At 40.3% G+C, this 22,101-nt stretch overlaps 1 protein-coding gene across 1 annotated transcript in view; it reads left to right on the forward strand.

The window, feature by feature from the left end:
- The window catches only part of Abca13 (ATP binding cassette subfamily A member 13), a 329,916-nt gene that overhangs the window by 213,527 nt on the left and 94,288 nt on the right, over positions 1-22,101 (forward strand). Inside the window, exons 35-39 of the mRNA XM_087909185.1 lie at positions 2,386-2,501; positions 6,596-6,752; positions 10,410-10,663; positions 14,248-14,443; positions 17,422-17,531. Coding sequence (XP_087765311.1) covers positions 2,386-2,501; positions 6,596-6,752; positions 10,410-10,663; positions 14,248-14,443; positions 17,422-17,531 — 833 coding nt within the window. The remainder of the gene's footprint in view (positions 1-2,385; positions 2,502-6,595; positions 6,753-10,409; positions 10,664-14,247; positions 14,444-17,421; positions 17,532-22,101) is intronic.

Raw genomic sequence — 22,101 nt, forward strand, 5'->3', positions numbered from 1 at the left:
CTCCTCTTCTTGTAGTGGCGATAGCAGTTGAAATAAATGTGCCTGCATGCCCTCATAGATATGATTTATTCTGGGATGCAGCCAATCCTACACGAGCAGAAGGCAGGGCAGGCCTGAAACTCACTGAGAGCCTCCCACTCGTCAGCTTTTGACCATCTGTGTTATGGTTTACACAGGACTGATGTGTTAGCAAGTTGCTCTTAAGCAATGTTTACCCCTTCGAGTGGGCTTCGAGCTCATCTGTTTTATTTGCCTTTGATCCTGTAATCTAGATGTTTGAAAACATACAGTTTGTCTCTGTGTCATACCTGAGACACCTTAGCATTTCAGGATCTCTTGCAAGTTTGCTTTCATCTGGCACTAGAGAGGATTCATAAATTTCAAGTCTGAGAAGGGCTGGTCCCCAAAGGCTTTATCTTCATTAAGCCATGCCTCTTCGTGGGGATGCAGTGGCTCCTCCAATGTGTTGCTTCTATTTGGACAGACCCACACTTCAGCACCTCCTACCCGATTCTGTCTTTAGTACCACAATCTCAAGATTCTCTGCTCCCCAACATTTGCCAGCTAGTGATCCCAGAGAAAGTGAAGGTGTGCCAACAATGAGTAGTGTAACATGAGGGCCAGCCACGTTGGGGTTTCTGTCCCGCCTGGTACCCCACAGCCGGCAACTCCCAAGAAAAAAATCACACACAGGAATCCATAAGATTATAAACTGATTGGCCCATTAGGTCAGGCTTCTTATTAGTCCTTGTAACTTATATTAATCCACTATCATTATCTATGTTAGCCACATGGCTCAGTACCTTTCTCATCAGGGCAGCTTACATCTTTCCTCTCCGGTGGTCTGGGCAGAACTGCAGAGGGAGCTTCCTGCTTTCCAGAATACTCCCAGTCTCTTCACCCCGCCTCTACTTCCTGTCTGGTTGACCTGCCTATACTTCCTGCCTGGCCAATCAGCGTTTTATTAAAATACACAATTGACAGAATACAGACAATTCTCCCATACCAGAGTAGGAGCCCAAAGAGTCACACACCCATGACACCACAGAGAAACCAAACCTTGAAGACCCTGGGATTTTCCCTCTTCTCTGTGCTTCCTTTATTTCTCTATCCTCCACACTGAATGAGTTCTTCACTTTGTGATGTATGGACTTTGGGTTTAAGGGCAGGAAGAATATTTGATCATTGGCTGGCACTTCTTTTGCTTTTGCTCAATGATTTTACATTTATTCTCTGCAATGCCTCAATTGAGGCATTAATTGTTGAAGACCTGTTATGGTCCTTAATTGATAGGGTGTGTGCAAGATCGCTGAAGACCGAACTTTAGTGTCCCCCAGCAAACTTAGTTCAAACCGATCAAACCTCAGTGTGACCGTATTAAGAAGTGGAATCTTGGGAAATTATTAGATCAAGAGGCTATAGCCTTCATGAAGGCATCAGGACCTTTAGAAAAGTGACCTCAGAGAACTTTCTCACCCTTAATGCCACGAGGAAAGATGACGAAAATGCACCACGTCTAAATTCCTCTCCCTAGGCTAAATCTGCTACTACATTGGTCTTCGCTTTCTCAGCCTTCAGAGCTGTGAACAACAGGTCACTATTGTCTGTATTCCAACCAGCCAGTCTGTTTTGGCTTCACTCACTCAGTGGACTGAATGCTGGAACTAAATCTATGAGTGAGTTTTATCTCACCCCAGTGGAGTTCGCAGTCTCATCAGAAGAAGACAGCAAATATACCAGATGTACCTGATTCATGACTAAATCTTTTGCAACAATGAAAGAGGGTAGTGGGGTAAAGGTAACTTTAATCCAGGATGTTATAGTAATCAATGAGTTTTCAGCAAAGATCTGAAGAGAAAAAGGACTCAGCTGCATGGGTGGTTCTGAGGAAGCATTTTACCATCAGTCACACCAGAGAAAAAAATAGCTACATTTTTTTTTGTCCGAGGAAGCCCTGGAATCCTGTTGCCCATGCAGAGGCTTTGAGGGAAAGGCTGTGAAGAAAACAGAGCAGGAATATCCACTTCCCCCCTGCCCCTACCCCCATGTGTGGCCTTGTTTCTAGGATAGTATCTGAGTTCTTCGACCCTTCCCAAGGGAGAAAGGCATAGGTACTCTGGTAGGTTGTTGAGTCTGTTTTCTCCTGAAGTACCATAGACCTTGGCTTCAAACTCAGTCACATTCTGAAGTCTAGGTGTTCAGCACATCAATGTTAGAGGAACTCAACCAAGCCTGTAACAATGACTCAGCATGATGAACCCGAAAAATATTCTAATATGCAAAGCAGGAGCTGGGTTTATGTAGAATTTGAATGGAAGCTACAGAGTAAATAGAGCATGATCCATGTCCCCATCTAATGCAGCATGTCCCTCTTTGTCTTTCCAGCTCTTTTACTTGGTTTCCGTCTGCCTGTGTGTCGCCATTATAGCCGCCTTCCAGTTAACAGCTTTCACTTTCCGGGAGAACTTGGTGGCCACAGCCCTCCTGCTGGCACTTTTCGGGTATGTGATGAGAAACACGGCTGCCGAATTATGGTTTGTTTTCTGAGACAGAAACCCCTCAGGATGGCTTTGAACCTGCTGTCTGCTTCATGATTTTCTGTCTGCTGAAGCAATTACGTTGCTTCTACAAGGGCTGCTGAGCAAACAAGCTTGAGCAAGAGGATGAATGCCCTGGAAGGAGGGGAAGGGTGACAGGGTCGTAATGAAGATGGCGCCGGTCCTGTCTCAGAAAGGCCCTCAAGCTGCTTGACAAACCGGTGCAGCGGGAAATGGATTCTCCGTTAGTCTCACTTTGACGTTAATCGTGGGCTCAAATACATAATCCAGTTAGCTCTGAAATTGCATTTGTGGCGATTCTACTGTAAAGCTGTCTGGCATATTTTTTCCCTCTCCAAGAATATTAGTAGCTTGGAAGTATTTTGTCTGACTTCTATCACTTTTCCCTCGGAGGAAAAAAATAGCAAAAGTAGAAAGTCACTGCAGAAAATTTCATCTCCACACACTGGGTGCCTGCGACTGCTCCCCAAATGCTACCTATCTGACAGAGAACATTTATTAATATACTATTTTTTTAAAGTAGCACACTCAGATTTATGCCAAAGACTATAACTAAAGTGGATTTTGCATATTTTGTTTTTAACCCTGTGATCCAGAATGATTCAAAGTATCTAACTAGGGGACAGAGTTTTCTCTAAACAAGTGTGTGCACATCATGAGATGAATGGGTCGATGGATATGAATTCATGGAAGGACGGAGAAGTGGGAGCATCTGTAGTGGGACAAGGAAGCCTGTTCTTTCAAGAATATTCATGTCCCTTACCCTGTGGCCTTGCTAAAATTAATTCCCCTTTAAACCTTAGGTTCTTCCCTGTAAAATGCCAATTTTGATGCTGAAAGTCAAATGAGATAATCTCTGTAAGCATCAGGGACAACTGACAGAGTCATTAAATTGATTTTAGCCATTACTGTTCTTCCTAGAATTATCTTTTGCTTTAGAGAAATCATGTGCTCACTAAAAACATCCTTGTGGAACATGATGTTACACCCAATTTGAAAGTTCTGAGCTCACATATAAAGGGCAGTGCGTGTATGTACCCTGTTCCTGTTACCTCATTTCAGTTTATTAATCACATTGGCTAACTAAGTGTTGTTGCATTTCATGGTGGCATATGTAAAATAGACATTGCTATAAAACTATGTTTGAATTTTAGAGGCCCAGACTTCAAAAATGATGACAAATTTATATGAAGTTACATGGGTCGAAACTTAATCTTATGAAATATGTTTTTAGAAAACGCTCAACTTGATTACATCAAGCTAAAAAATTCTATGTTCATAATTAAACATCTTTTGGGATTTTTAGAGAAGCATAGCTCTATGGATACATTCTCATGGTCTTCCTCGTCTTAGTTGCTGTCCGGTTGCTGTGAGGAGACACCAGGACCAAGGCAACTTATGAATAAAGCTAGGTCAGGCATGGTGGCACATACCTTTGATCCCAGAATTTGGGAGGCAGAGGTAGGGAGATATCTGGGAGTCTGAAGCCAACATTCTCTACATAGAGAGTTCCAGGAAAGCCAGGGCTCTGTAGAAAGAGATCCCCCAAAACGAAACACAGCAAAAATAAATAACAACAAACAGGAACTAAGAAAAAACCCAAACTAATAAATAAAATAAATAGATAAAGCATTTAATTGAGGGCTTCTTACAGTTTTAGATGATTAGTCCACTATCATCAGGGGCAGGGAGTCTGGCAACAGACAGGCAGCATACTTCTGGGATAGTATCTGAGAACTCACATCTGACTAGCAAGTTGTGTGTGTGTGTGTGTGTGTGTGTGTGTGTGTGTGTGTGTGTAGGGGGGGAGATAGATAGATAGAGAGAGAACATGAATGAGTTTTGTTGGTTACAGCAACATGTACCCCTAAAAGGAACACTCAGAACTTCAAAACACAGGCAGAAAGACCAGGATGAGGCTACCTTTTAAGGCTTTCTCTAAAAATTCACCCTAAATTAAAATAACTCAAGAAAGTCACACTAAAATACCCAAAGTAAAAGACAGAGAGCTTATGTAAGAAACGTAAAGAACATATCTGGTGCCTGCTTCGTGCTAAAGGGCTGTGAAAATGAGAGCACAGATTCCTGTTTGTTCCCCGGGGGAATTCACACAGCAGGAGGAAGGGAGCATTTGTCAGAGGGAGGCCATGATCTCTTCTTACAAATGCCAGAATACCTGTGAACAGCAGACCGACCTCCAGTGGATTATACAATCATTAAAATGATGATATATTTTAATTAAAGAGTAGAGAGTATTCTTTAAAAGGCCACAGTAGGTTTCACATAAATTATGCTCTATAAGGCAATTTAAATTTTCCCTTAAAAATTAGAAAAGATGGAGTGGGGGAGATGAATTTGCCAATATGTTAATTTCAACCAAGTGTTTGAAAAGAAAGCAATAAAAATGTAGTTTAAAGAAATCATCGAGTGATCTATGGTGGAACATGAGCTCAAACACTCAGCAATTCAGGGAAGGAAACCTCCAGGGTTGTCGTTTAAGACTACGTCTTTGTCTCTGGGTCTTTTTTTCTTAGACAATGCTTTGATCCACTTGTCAAACATTGGAAGGACATAACCCACTATGAAGACCTTATGTAAAGTGTGGCAAAGTCCAGATTCTATGCAGTCTCCAGGGGAGTGGAGGATAGTGATGAGGTGGTAATTACTTCCTCAAGGATAGCTCGGGGTATCCGGAGTGACAGCGGGAGGGGAAGGCATTGTGAGACGACCCTGTGAACATGGAGATGCTGATCCAAGCCGATGGCCATCTCACTGTGCTCTGTGCGGTGCTCACCGACCACATCAGATATGCCATGAGATACTGCACCCCACCCCATTTTTCTAGCTCCCACATTTTCAGGGAACAAAAAAAGGCTGACCTTTTTTGCTGTTCTGGTACACTAGGCTAGTTATCCCAACCTGTTAATAATCTGTCTATATAGAATGAAAACAGTTTGTCTTATATTGTTCCATAATGTTGTGCTTCAATCAATAGTATATATATGATACACACACACACACACACACACACATACATATACATTTGCTTACTCTAAGAGTTTGATAGATATTAAAGCAGCCCTAAAATTTGCCATATAAGTGTCTACTATCGTTTATATGTATTTCAGTTGTAGGAATAATTTATTTCCTCCTCCTTCTTCTCATTCTTTGCGTCTGTTTTGTCCTCTGCGTAGATCTAGCTGCTCTTGAACTGTCTATCTTCCCATCTTGCAGCCTGAGCTCTGGAATTACAGGTGTGTGTCACTGTGCCTGGTTCCCAGTTACTGAAAGCAATCACGTGACAAAGGATAGCAGTGGCGTTTTCCCTAGAAAGGGTAGTAGGAAGTGTCTGTAGGTTTGGACGTGAAATTTGTACCTTCCCGTTAGTGCTTTCCTTCAGACAGGAATAGTCCTAATATACAGCGTTAGCCAGCGATGGCTCAGCTCTTCGGCAGTTATTTTGATTTCACTTAATTATTTTATGGAACAAATATTTTAGAAAATTGCTTTGAGGCACTTGTTTCCAAATTATGCTTCACAAAAATGTTCTTTGGGGTCAAATGATGAGGCAGAGTCTATTGAGTGAGGCTCCTGAGATGCTATATGGCTTTGTACATCAGATCCCTTCCATTTTCTCAAGTAGAAGAATTTTTCCTTGAAACCCAGGGGTGTTCTCTAGCGTGACTGTTCTTTGTGACAGAAAGCTCTGAGTATTGCTATATTCCTGGAATCTTCCATTTTCCATTGGAAAGATGGACATTATTACTGCAGAAGGCTTGGAAGGCAAAAAGGCTCCAAGTGACAGATATGATAGTAGTAAAATCCAGTGGAAAACCCAGACCCCCGAGACACTTTCCCTTCACCTTGCAGGGTCTTTGGAGGCTCCAGAGAGGGTCTTTTCTATAGGAGACTATTGCATATATTACACAAGGTGAGGGAAACCTAACCGTTCTAACATCACATCTATACTGTACTTCCATTGCGATAAGAAACAAACGTTTCAGGAAAATAACCATGATTTCTCTTCTCCTTCTTAGATACGCAATGATTCCATGGATGTATCTGATCTCCAGAATCTTTCCCAGTTCCGACGTTGCCTTCATCTCCTACATCTCCTTGAACTTCATCTTTGGTTTGTGCACCATGCTGATGACTGCCATGCCCCGGCTCTTGGCCATCATTTCCAAATCCCAGGTGAGTCACTGGCACAGGCTCATTTCCAAAGTGCCATAGCCAGGAGAATGGGGATGTCCGCTCTGTTCTTTGTTACCGTGGTGGCAAAATGACTGACTCCCGGTACTTAAAGAAAGGAGGGTTTGTTTTGACTCACAGTTTAAGAGGCCTTTCACTGTTAATTTAGAGCCTGGCAAGAACATGTGTAGGAGGAAGCTGGTCACCTCCTGGAGTGCAATGATGAGCCTGGGCACTAGGTACCCCCTTTAGAGTTCTGCATTCAGTGACTTCATGCTCAAGTTTACAAAAATCTTTCAAAATAGTGCCACCATCTGAGAGCCAAATGCTCAGGATGTCACCCTGTTGAGTAAAACCCAACTGAGCTTCAGCCCAGTTGAGTTGCATTTCCTAGGAGAATTCAAGAAATTATATGAGTGACCTGACTTTGAAGTAAGAATAATTTGTTGGCAGAGGTTTGTGTCCTGCCCGGTCCTGCAGCCATTCAGTTCTAAGTATTTATTTACATAGAGGCTTAAATCAATTATAAACTATTTGGACTATTGCTCAGGCTTATTACTATCTAGCTCTTACAACTTAAATTAACTCATAATTCTTATCTATGTGTAGTCACGTGGCTTGATACCTTTTCTCAGTAAGGCATTCTCTCATCTTACTTCGTCTGCGTCTGACCGGTGATGGTGTCTCTGCCTTTCCTCTTCCCAGAATTCTCATATTCTACTCACCCTGCCTATACTTCCTGGCTGGATTCTGGCCAATTAGCATTTAATTAAACCAATATGAGTGACAAATCTTTAAGTGTACAAGAGCATTCTCTCACAGCAATAATTGATTGCAAAAACTTCTGTTGTGTTATGGGAGCTATTCCATAGCCAATGCAGGACCACTTAGGTATTCACTGCTCTGGGATTCTTAGAGATTCTCAGATATTGACTTATTGGTGGCAGAGGAATGAGTACAATAAAGTATGTCAAAGTGTCACTGTGTCCTGCTTTGAAATCTTAAATAATATGAAACACAGCCTTGTTCATACTCACATGATAGAGTTCCTGAAGAATACTATCAAAGATTCATGGGATTTATTAGTGTCTTACCATGTATTAGAGAAAGACACTGCCCTGAACATGAGCTCTTCTTTGGGGAGTTGTTTTCCATGCAAAGGGAAATGTCTACCAGGCATTATGGGCAAGCTGAAATCCCTTCTGTGGATGCATCCCATTCATTCCTTCCATTTTTCCTCTACCCTATCTCCTTAACGAGTCTGTCCTTACCCTTGGCTTCTGCTTTATACCATCAATCCCAGTGTGACTTGTAGGAACAGGCTGCAGATGCTGGCTTCTCCTTAGCTCTCATAGTTCAGCCCTTTCTTTTTCTGCTTTTTATTCTCACCTCTGAGCATATTATGCTCCTAAGTTGCTACGCTGCTCTCATACTCTCTGCTGGCTCAGTAGCTCCCAGGTGTTTGAGTCACAATTTGTAAAACTCATCAGGAAATGGTGCAGTGCTGCTAGTGAAAGGAAATGCTGCTATTCCCATTTCCAGGGAGAGAGGGGCTGAGGCGTGCCCTTACTGGGGCAGGTCCACTCCTTGTGACTGGGATCCAGACTTGATAGACTCTCGAATGATGGCCAACATTATCTCTTATTATTATGCCTCATGTTTGTGTAAAAGCAGTGGGGTATGCAAATATCCATTTTGCATTCAATGAGGGCAATGATCTATCTCAGTGATTTTTTTTTCAGATCCAGTTTGGCACTAATCTGTATTAATATTCTGAGCCTTTAAATAGATGGCTTGCTGAACAATTAATTGACTTTAACTTGAGGAGAATATTTAAGTCAGCAGAGGAGGCTTAGAAGCTCTACTCCACCCTATCAATTTCTAATGTGCCACGGGTTGTTGAGGATGCTGTAAATTGTGGTGGGAAGGAAACCAGATCCAATACTGATCAAACTGGGAGCAACCCAAAGCCAGGGAAGCTCTAGGAGAACTTGATAGCAGAAGAGGGGTAAGCGACCTCTCAAAGGAAAAGAAAGGCCAATCATTTGGAGGATTCACCTAAACTAAAGAGGGGGCTAGCCGGGGTGTTTTCATCCACGAGACTCTACTAGCATGGCGGATGAAAAGGCATTGTGATCTGCAATTATAGACAGCACTGCTCACCTGAAAGAATCAACAGGCAGTGGGTGTTTCCTGGGGAAAAAAATGGTCTGAGTCACTCAGCAATTAGGAATGGAGGGGATTGGACTGGATTTACTTTGATCCTTCTCTTTCTTTTGCTCATTAATGTGATAGTGTCTGCTGAAGCCATTTAGCATTATTAAAATACTCATTCTAATTGACATCAAATGTTCATTTCATGTTAAAAAGCATTATGAACTTGTAAAAGTAGTGAAAGATATCAAAAGCAGCCTCTGTGCTCTCAGGCCATAGCCAGAATAACCAGTACTAACCACTGCATATACGACTATAGTGCCAATGCAATTTTTTTCCTTGTTGCCAAAATACTGTTAACGAATGATGTGTCTTGGGTTCTTAGACAAGATCAGGCATGTCTTTCTTCTTGCTGTAAGCAAGAAAATATTAACAGCTTAAAGGCTACAATTTTTATTTATTTACATATTGATATGTGTCAATTGCTGCTATTCCCAAATCTATTGATTTGCCAACCCATGAATCTCTGTGCTTCTTTTTATTAATTCAGCACTCACACATTGCATAGTCTTTGTTAATACTTGTGTAAAAATCACTGTGTGTTCCTAAAATGCGTCATAAAAGCGTGGATATTTTCATACCTTTTCATTAATTGTCAGTTCCCAGGTTCAAAGCTGCCTACCCCAGACTCTCACTGATAACAGAAATTCTTTCAGGCAGTACACTAATTGGCTCAGGCACAGATCAATGGGATTTTAAATGTACTTTTTTGCTGAGAGACCTGTGATGGACCTGAAGGCAGTTGCCATTTAAAGTATTCACCTAGTGAAAAGTGGGAGAGATGGCCGGTGGCTCATTCTCCTCCCACAAAGGACTCTAATTTCATTGTATAGCTTTCCTCTCGCTGTCCTCATCTACCCATAACTACCTTTGAAAGGCCCAACTTTCTAGGCTCTCACACTGAGGATAAACATTCAACATGCATATCTTGGGAGTGGTAGAGGTATCCCACTCATAATATTCTGCCCTTGGGTTCCCAAGACTTGTGGCTTTCTCGGGTCAGGATCACAATCTCATTCTGTCACAGTAGCTTCAAAATAGCTCATTTATTATGGCCCCAATTCTAAAACATAAAACCTTCTCTCTACTCTATAAACTTCACCAGGTTCAAATATGGCTGAGACTCAAAAATATATTTCATCCCAACTTCTCTCCAGTTGTGAGGCAGTAAATCAAATATATGGGGCAGTTATAGGACACACATCCCTAGTCCAAAAGGGAGAAAGGGACAATAGGTCCTATCAAACAAAACCTAGTGAGACATACAGTACAGGATCTCAGGAGTAATTCTATCTGGCTCCATGATTGTTTGAGAGTGTTTCTGCATAATGGGGATAGACCAGACTGGACCAACAGCCTCAACCAATGGCAATAGGAACTTATTACTATATGCCATAAAAAGGAAATAGCCTTTAATTTCATCTTTTTCTCCCTTTTACCGTGCAGAATTTGCAGAAAATCTACAATGTGCTCAAGTGGGTTTTTACTATTTTTCCTCAATTCTGCCTGGGTCAAGGGCTCATAGAACTCTGCTATAATCAGATCAAGTATGACCTGACTCACAACTTTGGCATTGATTCTTATGTGAGCCCCTTTGAGATGAATTTCTTGGGCTGGATCTTCGTGGAGTTGACCTTGCAGGGCACAGTTCTTCTCCTCTTGAGGATTCTGGTACATGAAGACCTTCTACGATGGCCAAGGTATGTCCTGAAGGGCTCATGCTTAATGCCTCTGACTCTTGAATAAAGAATGAGGAAAAGTCTATCTGGAGCTTGCAAGGTAAAGGAGTGTGCCTTATTGGCATTATTATAAATGATTGAATAAGTTAAAAGTTTTATGTTCCTTTCTTTAGTGGGTAAGTATGACTCACCAACTAAATGGAAAGAATTTCCAAAGATAAGGTGCCAGCCTTTAAATAATTCTTTCAGTTGTTTGGTTGTCTCAATTTATATTCCACTTTGAAATTGCTCGACATTTTGGTTACTTTGTAACACCAAAAGTCAATTTGATTGATACCATAAAGTAATGCATTTTTATAGCTAATGTCATTAATTTTAGAGTCAGGAAGGTGTAGGACTTCAGCGCAGAAACCACATGACTTTGCCAAATGCAGTTCCTTCTGTCCTTGTTTTTGTTAAGTGAAGAGAATGGTGTGTGTAGATAATGTAGATATACCAGGATGCTTGCAAACACAGACAGACAGACAGACAGACAGACACACACACACATACACACACACACACACACACACACACACACACACACACACACACGGTTTAAGGTAACTTTGTCAGATAAAGCTTAGTGGTGAAGAGCACCGCTCTTCTTCCAGTCGACCCCAGTTCGATCCCACTACCCACGTGGCAGATCACAATCATCTGTAGCTCTAGGTCTGGGGGATCTCATGCCCTCTTCTAGCTTCCAAGGACACCAAACACAAACATGATGTACAGATTATACATGCACACAAAACGCTCACACACATACAATAAATACATACATATTTCTAAAATACATTTGAAAGCTACACGGAAGTGTATTTTCTTGTGCAGAGTCTCTGCTTCTCTGCCTTCACTACTTGATGCGCTGATCCTTTCTCTGGTTTTGGCCCTCTGGTTCCTACTTCAGACAGGGTTTCTTCCCAACCCCCATCCCTCTAATTTTATCTTTTTGATTTTCTGAGACAGTCTCTTCATGGGGGAATTCTTTATGGAGAATCTGTTACCACCGTGTCACTAAAGAATTTATTACAGAGTATAAAGCTCCATTGCTAACATTTGTGGGCAATCCCTTTGTATATATTGCTTTCTTTTCAATCATTTCATGATGTATTTCTTTACATAATAGCATGAGGCTGCTAAAGGAGTGAACCATTTTGAATATAAATCCCCAAACTCTTCTGAATTTGGACAATTATTCTGGAATTTACTGATTTCCCATAGCTGACTAACTCTTGTGTAGAATTTGGAACACTTTTTAAATGTAATTGCTCCTGTGATAATCCTTAATACTTCAGTCCATTTAAAACCCACAATGGAGAATCCCTCTGGCAGCTTCCAGGATTCTCAATCCTTCTACAGTATCAAAGGAATTTTCTTCAGTGAAAAGACCTTGTGTTACCTTTACATCATAGAGGACATTAGTTGGGCTCTACTTTAGAACAAGGTCTTTGATATCCACAGCAAATATTCATTTGTGTTGTGTTGATGCAAAGGGCAGGCATCAGAGGCACTGTCTACCCTTCTGCTCCCTTATGACTCAGTATCACAAGGATTGTGAGCTCCAATTTGTTGTTTAAATCCAAATAGAACTCAGTCATTAATTAGTGCTGAATATGAAAAGTCAAGTTTCTCAGCAAGTTCTTCTTAGGGAGAATTATACCAGTTTTAGCTAAAAGTGGAGGAGAGTGGGAGGAGCCTGTCCCCTCAAGGGAACCAGATAGAGTCTACTCTTTCCACCATAGAAGTGTTACCAGCACATCCTGGGCACTAGGTGTGAAACCCACTCTACTGCTGTTCTCTAAGCTGCATTGTTTTCCACCTGCGCACCTCTGCTGTCTCATGGTGACAACTCTCCATTTGCACACAGCCCTGACCTGATACCAGCGCACATAGGTGTGTTTGTGGGACGTCTTGCCTCTTTGTGCTGTAGTATGGAACTTGGCTGTGCTCCCTTAATCCTTAAGCAGGCAGAGTTAGAACAGCCATATGGTCCAGAAAGCAACTGTGATGAATTACTGGGACAGGCCTGCTGCGTCTACTGCCCACCTGGGTCCTTCTGTTACACTGTGATTGGAGGACAGCTGAGCGGAGGTGGAAGAATTCAGAAGTTGGTTTGTTTGACTGTTAACCAACAAGTTTTTGTCTGTCCTCCACTCATCAGAGTGAGAAGAGCTAAAGAATGTGCTAATTGGTCCCTCCTTGAAGCCCCAAGTTGCTTAGTTTGGGGGATATGATCAATGAATATACATAAAAATTTCCAGGTAGTTCTCATGAGGAGAGGGTAGGAATCTTTGATGCAGACCTCTGAGTTATCAGCACAAGGTTAAATTTGATGGGAACCCTTATCTGATAAAGAGAAATTCTAGTCAAGCAGAAAAGTATATGATGATAGAGTTTCATAAAATGAATTAGCTCATGAATCCCCTTTTTGATTGCTATGTTGAATACTTCCCATGTTTTCTGTGCCCACCATACTTTCTGCTCCTGAGTAACCACCCTCTGGATAGCTGTCACTGGCATTTTTTTCTTTTTTGATTTATTTTATGTGTCTTCCAATATTATGTAAGTGACATCAGAGCCTTTTGAGGATCTAAGCATCTTTTTCTCACCTGTATTATATGTGCAATGAATTATACATATTTTTGTAAAATGATGATTTTAGACGTAGAAAAGTAACCCTGATTAAGTCTTTGGCATGACTCACCCGGACCGACAGAGAATGGCGTCTCTTAGCTATAACTATTGTATTCCTTTAGTGCTGTTAACTCTAGTACCCCATTGTTTTGAAATAATTTGAGAGTTATAAAAATATTTTAAAAATGATCCTCTTTTTCTGAATAGATGATTATAAGTTATATAACAATATATCACATTGAAAACAAGGAAATTGACGGGAGTGTAATATGAACACTGTGACTGCTTTGCACCTAATCATGAAAATGCAGACACATTATGGTTTGCTGAAGAAATGAAAATTTACTTGAAAGTTAAAAACACCCAGATGGAAATCCTAAAGAGGACCTACCAGCCCAGATTCAGAGCAAACCAGTTAGATGCAATGATGAGTTGTACTCAACTGGCAAATATCTGCTGAATGCTATATGCAAGATGTGCAAAAAGCTTTCTATGTAACCCTTTTATGCAATCCAGTTTATATTCTAAGTTTAATTATTGGGTATTTTCTATATAAGGTATATACATAATCTATTTTGCTAAATATTTAATAAATGAATTGTTTACTACCAAAATACCTATATAAGTTAGTATTTTATAGTAATGTGATCAATATTTTTGGCACTTATCATGAGGCCTGGCATGAATTTATTATCTCCCCAAATTAAAAACTTCCTCTAGCATTGACATCTCACAGGTTTTTCTGGTAACAAGAGTATGTCATTTGATTGTGGAACGGAGTTGACTTTCCCTGGTAATCAGGATGATAGGGCTAAGATGCCCTGACGGTGGATGCTCTGAGAGCTCTGTCTTCTGTCTCCACAGGGGTCACTTGGGGATAAACACAGGACTGTCCCAAGAGGAAATTAACTCTGTCTTTATCTTCCCAGGGTCCACTCTGCCCCGCAGGACACTGTCAAGTCTGTTAAGGACATAGATGTTGAAAAGGAGCAAACGAGGGTGCTTGAAGGAAGGACCGGAGGGGACATTCTTGTGTTGTGCAACCTCACTAAAAGCTACAGAAGTGTTTTCAGGCGGAAGACCACTGCCGTGCATGACCTTAGTCTGGCCATACCACGAGGCGAGGTATCAGCTGCAGTGTTTGCCCTTTTCTCTTGGGAACCTGTGAACTCTGGCTGTAGTTCTGTCTGGGGTAGTCTTAGAATATGTGAAATCACAACAAAAAGCAGGCTCTGAATTCCAGAGATTCCCACAACGTTACAGAGGTAAAGTTGGAGACAGGGTCTTAGTGTAGTGGAAATTTGCTGACTGACTCAAATTTTAATTTGTTTCATGATTCTTTAAATTTTGTGTATCTAGGGTTTTTAAGTGTCATTTGACTTTTGGTATGACTTTATTAAGTACAGATTTTTTTTTTTTTAAATCCAGTTGAAGAAACCCACGTCTTCCGTTTATTTAGCCTGCAGTTTTCCTTGAGTGCCCAGTTAAGTCCATCTAGGACACTGGTTCTCAACCTTCCTAATTCTGTGACCCTTTAATATAGTTATTCATGTTGTGGTGACCCCAACTATAAAATTGATATGTTGATACTTCAAAACTGTTATGAATTGTAATGTAAATATCTGATATACAGGATATACAACTCAGAACGGGTCAAGACCCACAGGTTGAGAACCACTGATCTAGAAGCATGCTATTCTAGAGGGTTAAAGATTGTACATACCACAGCAGCCATGGAGAAATCTTCAATCAGAACTGGCAGAAGCTGTATAAACTGACTCTTATTTGGACTCAGTACACAAAGGGAAATCAATCCTGGAAATGATTATCTGTAATTAGCTGTTAGAAATAAAGAGGCATCTTGCATGCTTGGAGAAACCCAGTGGTTATATGGTTCTCTTATTGCCAGCCATGCTCTCCTGCTGAGCAGATAATCCAGACATGAGTACTCTGGAGGTACACAGAAGCCTAGAGACCCAGGAAAAGCAATTTAGGAGTGACCAAGATTGCAACCATGATTTCTAGGACAACTGGACAAAATGTTAAGGATTGTTTCCTAGCTACTGTTTCTACTGATACTTTGCCAGCTCTGTGATCTAACATTATTGAATTTTAAATTAAAGTTAAATCAATTTAAATCAATATTAATTTTCTTATTATCTATCCATGGCTGTTTTAAGCCAAGGAGAAGAAAGAGAGAGAATGAAGGAAAGAAAGGAAAGAAGGAAGAAAGGAAGGAAGGAAAGAATGAAGGAAGCAAGTAATCAAGCCAGCCTTGGAAGTAGGCATGATGTTTTTCATATTTGAAGTTTCTTTTGGGATGTTTGTTGTCAGTGTTACAATCAACTGAAGAAGAGGAAAATCTCAGTTCAGATCAGTTGCGAAAATTTCCGTTGCTTCAGGCCCATGTTGGTCCACCTCATGAAGATAGGAAGGCATCCTGAGAGAAGCTGCTCATCTCATGAGCAGATGCTAAAAAAGATAGGAAGGGAAGGACCAGGTTCCAATATCCTGCAAGAGCTTAATATCATTGATCAAAAATGGCAATTAGGCACAGCTCCTGTGTAATTCCAAGTCTGGAGACCTCATCTTTAGTCCATGAGTCTTTAGGGACTTTCAGGATCCAAACTGTAGTGTGATCTCCTTTCTAGGATTTTATACACAGCACAGTTTGGTTGCCTAGATGGGCAGTACCTTGTAAGAACCTGTGAAGAAAACAGAGATGACTGAGATGTGCATCCCTGTCCTCTAAGAATCAACAAGCTGGTTGGAAACTAGAAAACCCTAAGCAGATATCTTAGCCTGTGTCTAGACAGGCTTAGAAAGAACTGGAGTCGTAGGCTTCAGAGATGTACAGCAGGGCAGTCAGGCAGGCACAACAGCAGGAGTGTGGAGACTGTTACCACAATGGCAGGGTTATCCTGGGCTCTAAAGCAGAGATGTGGTTTGGACGGCTGATAGGACATCTTAAGTCTCAGGTGTGGTAGGCCTGATAGAAGTGACACAAGGCAGGTCTGGCATGAGATGGTCCCTTATAATGAATGGGGAGGAGACCCAATGATGGGGGAGAAATATGACTGAGGCACATGGTGATTAAGGTTGTTGGTATTGTCCTGAGGCCCATAGTGGAGATAAGTGATAGGTGGGCGTGGAGACAAAACACAGAAACAATCACTGTGCAGGATCTGCGTGTGGAGGAGCTAGATGGAGTCAGTGATATTAGCACTCAGACATGAGAAAATGTGCTTGGGCAGATTGGCGTTCCAAGGAGGAGTCTCAGGTACGTCATACCCAGAAGTACAAAACAGGTACCCAGTCTAGAGAACGGGGTTAGAAAGCCGTTTTCATAAAGAATGTAAGATAAAATTGAAGAAAGAAACAGGTTGACTGTCAAAGTATGAAATTGGAGGTTGTTTCCTTATTTATTACCAGGATTCTCTCAGGCTTTGAGTATGAATTGGATTTACAACTTCTTTGGTGGAAAAATGAAGGCATCTAGCTATCAACAAGATCTATTATCTACCTAGTTGTCATCTATCTATCCATTGTCATCTTCAATCAGTCTCTCTATAAAATTATCATCTATTATCTATCAATTGTCATCTCTCTGCCATCTGTCAATCAATTTTTCTATCATTTATTTATTTAACTTTTTATCCACCATATTTATCCACCCATTTCCATCTCTCTCTATCTTTATCTCTATCTGTGTGTGTGTGTGTAAGTTACTCAGAGTAGAAAATAGACTAGTTTTAGAAAATATACAAAAATGGAGCCAAAAGGAAAGCAACTTCTGCAGTGACAGACCTTCCAAAGATGCTACCCACGATTATCTCTGGATAATTTGGATTATTGTTGCTTACTATTCATTCTGTTAAGTTTTATACACCCAAATTTATCTTTTTTAAAATTAGTGCGATGTTTTCATGCACAATTGTCACAAAAGTATTCAAAGCATAAAGTGTCTTTTTACAGTAGCATGGTTCCACACTGTACCAACATCACACATCAGAAGCATCAGTATACCATCAAAGGAAAGGCCGTTTGTAATATAATGTTGATTACATTTCATACTTGTGTCTAACTTCACATTTTATTCTTAGTGCTTTGGGCTCCTCGGAGTGAATGGCGCTGGGAAGAGCACAACATTCAAAATTCTGACTGGTGAAATTCCACCAAGTTCAGGCTATGCCGTCGTCAGAACTCCTCAGGGGTATGGTTCGGATTTTATCATTTTTCTTGCCACTTATGATGATATCAAGTCCAGAGAACCCCCAGTATCCCCTCAAGTATGTAGAAATAAGCTTAGAAACACTATTTTCCTACAGTCTCATTTTCTGTTTGCCACTTGCCCAAAGGGGTGACTGAATCTCCCAGTGTCAGTATCAGGGATCGGAGCTCAACCCTTGTAGCCAAGGGGATAAGGTGTTTTTCTTGATCTCAAAATCTGTTGTCAATATATGCATCATGCCTGCCATTTTTAATTTAAGTATGCTGACATTCTTGTGTGTCTGCATCTAGTTTTGGCTGTAATCAATATGTATAGAAAGATGAGCCAATGTCCATTTAGCAGAACAATAGAACTAGGTTCTCCCTTACTGTCTGTGCCCTAGCTAGCCACAGATTTTTGGCCCAATTAATGCTACAAGTTGATTGGCATGTGATTTCATTTTTATTTGTACTTTACACACTATTTGCCTGATACACCTTTTCTTCTTTTAAAAAATGATATTAATGTTATTGGATATTCATTGATATAGAAATTCTTGATTATGTTCCTGTAATGAATCATATATATATATATTCTGTTATAGTGAAGTTAATTTTGTTCCCCTGTCTTATTTGTGGCTTTTTGAACCTTGAGTAATATAAGGGTTGCAATTCTGAGAAAAAAGGTTTCCCCAGTGCAAGTGTTGCAGCTCTAAAGGGAGAGGAGGGAGAGGTATCCCGGCAGTTGGGAACTAAGACATACACCACAAAGTTACACTACACAACAAACCTCACACAAGAATTTATTGAGAAAGACACAAGAGGGTGGCTGCCTCTGCTCCAGAGAGAAGCAGCAAAAATCTGAGCAAGAGGCAGGCTTTATGTTGGTTTTTTTTTTTTTTTGAGTTGGGGGAGGTTCTATGACGGCCTGGGATTGGTGGGATTTTGTAGCCTGATTTTGGGGCAAGCTCAGGGATTGATGAGATTTTTGTGGCCTGATCTTGGGCTTTGTTTCTGTAGGTCAGAACTTGGCGGTCTGCATCTTGAGGAGCTGGAAGCTGCTGTTAGGGCTGTTAGAGTAGTCTGGGGGGGGGGCACTGGTACCTCATGCACCTCTAAGGGTTGGGCTTAGCCTTTAAAGTAGTCTGTGTGGGGGTGACTATTAACTAGTACACTTCACGGGCCTTATAAGTAGCTCTTCCTTTTCTGAGGTCATAAAGCTGTCACCTGTCTTTTCCTTTCCAAGGATTCATTGTTTTAATGTATTTAATTTATATTGGAATCTTTTGTATAGCTGAGATACAATTTAATTAATTTATTTCCTGTTTGAGTAGTACCTCAAATCTTTTCTCAACAAAATTTCTTTGCTTTCTAGTCAGCAGCCCCTTTCCTATCATCCTGGGTCCTTGTTTGTGCTGGGTATTTGGCCTCAACTGCATTGTTTCAAGGAACTTCTCAATGTAGCTCTTCCTCTTCTTTCTCCCTCAGTTTTTATGTGGACTCTTTGACTGAGTCTAGGAACCAAAGTAGTACCAGGCAGATCAGTAAGAGAATATCATAGAAGTTTTTATTTTTTGTTTTAAGTGACAATAGATTCTTCTCTCCTACAATACATCCAACTACAGTTTCCACTCTCTCAACTTCTCCAAGCTCCCTCCAACCTCCTCTCTCCCTCAGATTTACTCCCCTTCCATTTCCATTAAAAAAAATCCTGGCTTCCAAAAAACATCTATCAAACTTAAGAAAACAAGATACAATAAGACAAGGCAAAACCTTGTCTATCTAGTTTAGACAAGTTGAACAGGCCAAAGAGTCAGAAACATGCATGCTCCCACAAAAACATAAAAGTTCACAAAACACAAAGATAACAGCCATAGCATATGCCCAGAGGACCTGGTGCAGACCCTGTAGGCCCATTGCTTTCTGCTTCGGTCTCTGTGAGGCTGTATGAGCCCTGCTTATGTGATTCAGTGGACTGTGTTCCCCTGGTGTCTTCTATCCCTCAGATTCCTATAGTATTCTTCCCCATCCTCTGTGAGGTACCCAGAGCTCCAAGAGGAACGACCTGATGGAGACCTCTAATATAGGGGTCTCTACACCCAGAGGAAGCTTCTCTAAGGATGACTAGACAAGGCACCAGTCTATGATTATAGCAGATATAATTAAGAATCATTTTATTGATCATTTTTGGTCAGTTATGTTTGGCTCTTTTATATGGACATTTTCAGAAAAATACAAAATCTGAAGAAATGACACATAGAATGATTTTATACATTTTAAACAAAAATCGTAAAGTTTGTTAAATAATGAATTAATTGTTAAATTAATAAAGGACAGAACAGAGGAATCTCTGTCATAGTAGAGTATGCTCTACACTTGGCACTGAGAGATATGTGGGCTTGTGAAGCCTAGTGGAAGATAAGGGTTGCAGGCTTGGGCTTTGTTAGTCAGCACATGACTGTCCCAGTGTCCAGTCTCTGGTGATATAAGGTATTTCATTTCTTTCCTCCCTCCCTCCCTCCCTCCCTCCCTTTGTCCTTCCCTCCTTTTCTTCCTTCTTTCCTTTTTATCTAGCTGTGGCTGATGAACGTAGACATAGCAAACCAGATGTCCTTTTCTTCAGACACCTTCTCTTAGGAGCTTTCCACTAAAGTGACCGATATACACACCTATGTTAGTTTGGTATGCTTTGGCCTGCGGTCCACCAGATTGTCTACTGTTACCAGAGTGCCCTTCCGAGTTCCTTCTTCAAATTATTTTCAATATTTTAGGGACTTCTTTGCTTCATATTCTAATACAAACTCAACATCTTGATGATAATTGTATCAACTTTTACTGCACTTTGAGGCAAAATAATTTTTTTGTATTACTTTGTCATCATCATCTTAGACTATGGTGTATAGTGACATTCATTCAAGCCAGTTTAGAAACTTCAGTTCTTCCGTTCTTGAAATTTTCCTGATGGAGTCCTCGCGATATCTTTTACGTGATTGATCCAAGTGACTTGTCCTCGACAGGAGGCGTTTTTTTCTCTTCTGTGCTTGTACATTTCATTTTCATTTGATTTTCTCATGAACTGTCACGTCTCTAGCTTACACTAGAACTAAGTTATATGGATTTATTCATCCCCATTCTCCTATCTTCCTTAACATCTTCCTGTCTAGCATGGTTTCTGTACCTTCAACCCTCTCTGTATGTATAACATCAAATCCGGCCTTCAGTGCCAGCCAGGCTCCCTATCCTATGGCATACAGAGACTTTCCTACTCACAACCTTGTAGAACTTGGTGCTGGTCTTTCTTCTGCCAGTCCAGTGAGGGAAATGCACACCTTGCTATTCATCCCAAGAGATATTCCAAGCTTCTTTTGATGAGGAGTAATACTTTGCCCTAACCCAAGATCTAGGTTTTTCTCATTTTGTATTTGAATTTGTTCTCCCCTTCTACCACAGCCATAAAGGACTCTTGGGTCTTTTCTTCCTCAGAGGGACCAGATGTGTGGCTATTTTCATGGGATTCAAATGTAGAAGGCAGCCATGAGTGGTCGTTAGCACCGCCTCTAGAATTTCCTTCATTTCTGATTCACAGGGGCACTTAAATGAATGTGATTATTTATTATAAAAATTATGATGCAATGAATATGGAAAATAATTCACTGATCACATGTTTTAGATTAGAGGAAGAAAGTCAAAGCATTGTGTCTGTAATTCTGTAGAAGAATTTTGATTGACTTCACACTAGATTGTCATGCCAAGAACTAAAGTTTTTAAATAATAGTGTATTTTTCTCTTCTACAGATTGATAGATATATTTCACACCAAAAGAGTCTTCAATGAAAACACCTTATATTTTTATTTAATGGCAGTATTTCAATATATTTAGTATTATTGCTTGAAAAATATGTTGATACTTAAAACATTTGAAATTTAGTTAATAGATTTATAGAATCTAACATTCCTGTCTAAAGACAGAGTATGCATTTATGCTTTGCTAGTCAGATCCAATACATGAAAACAACATTTCTAATAAAACCTATCTGAGAACAGAAAATCAAATTTATTCAGACTCCTGTATGCCAGGCTGGTTGTACATATCATTTATCATTCTAAAATGGGACCTTCCTATATGAAACTGAAAATCTCTTGAGGATTAGGGTGTTGATTTCCCTACCTATGGCCACAGAATTAAGAAGTAAAGCAGCTTTTTGTTGTTGTTGTTTGTGGTGGAATCCTATTATTTATTCTCTCTAATTTGCCTGTTTACAAGACTATATGGACAAAAGAGCCAGAATTTAAAAGGAATAAAAAAAATATATAAGGTTTACTTTTTCATCCTTGGAACACTGACTCCATTCTTTATTATTTCATTCCATCATTTGTGAAATAATTGGAAAATGAAATTCAAATAACTGCTCTTGAAAGGAAGAATAAATTTGCATTCACATAATGGTCTGTAAGTCTCTTATTATGCTACATATCTGTGTAATTAGTTTAATTATAACTAAATCACACTTGCATTAATTATATTTTTAACCTTGATTATTTGTAATGTTAATTGCACATTGGTATTCAAAGAA

The sequence above is a fragment of the Myodes glareolus genome, chromosome 8, assembly GCF_982192425.1.
Source record: "Myodes glareolus chromosome 8, mMyoGla1.1, whole genome shotgun sequence".
Lineage (NCBI taxonomy): Eukaryota > Metazoa > Chordata > Mammalia > Rodentia > Cricetidae > Myodes > Myodes glareolus.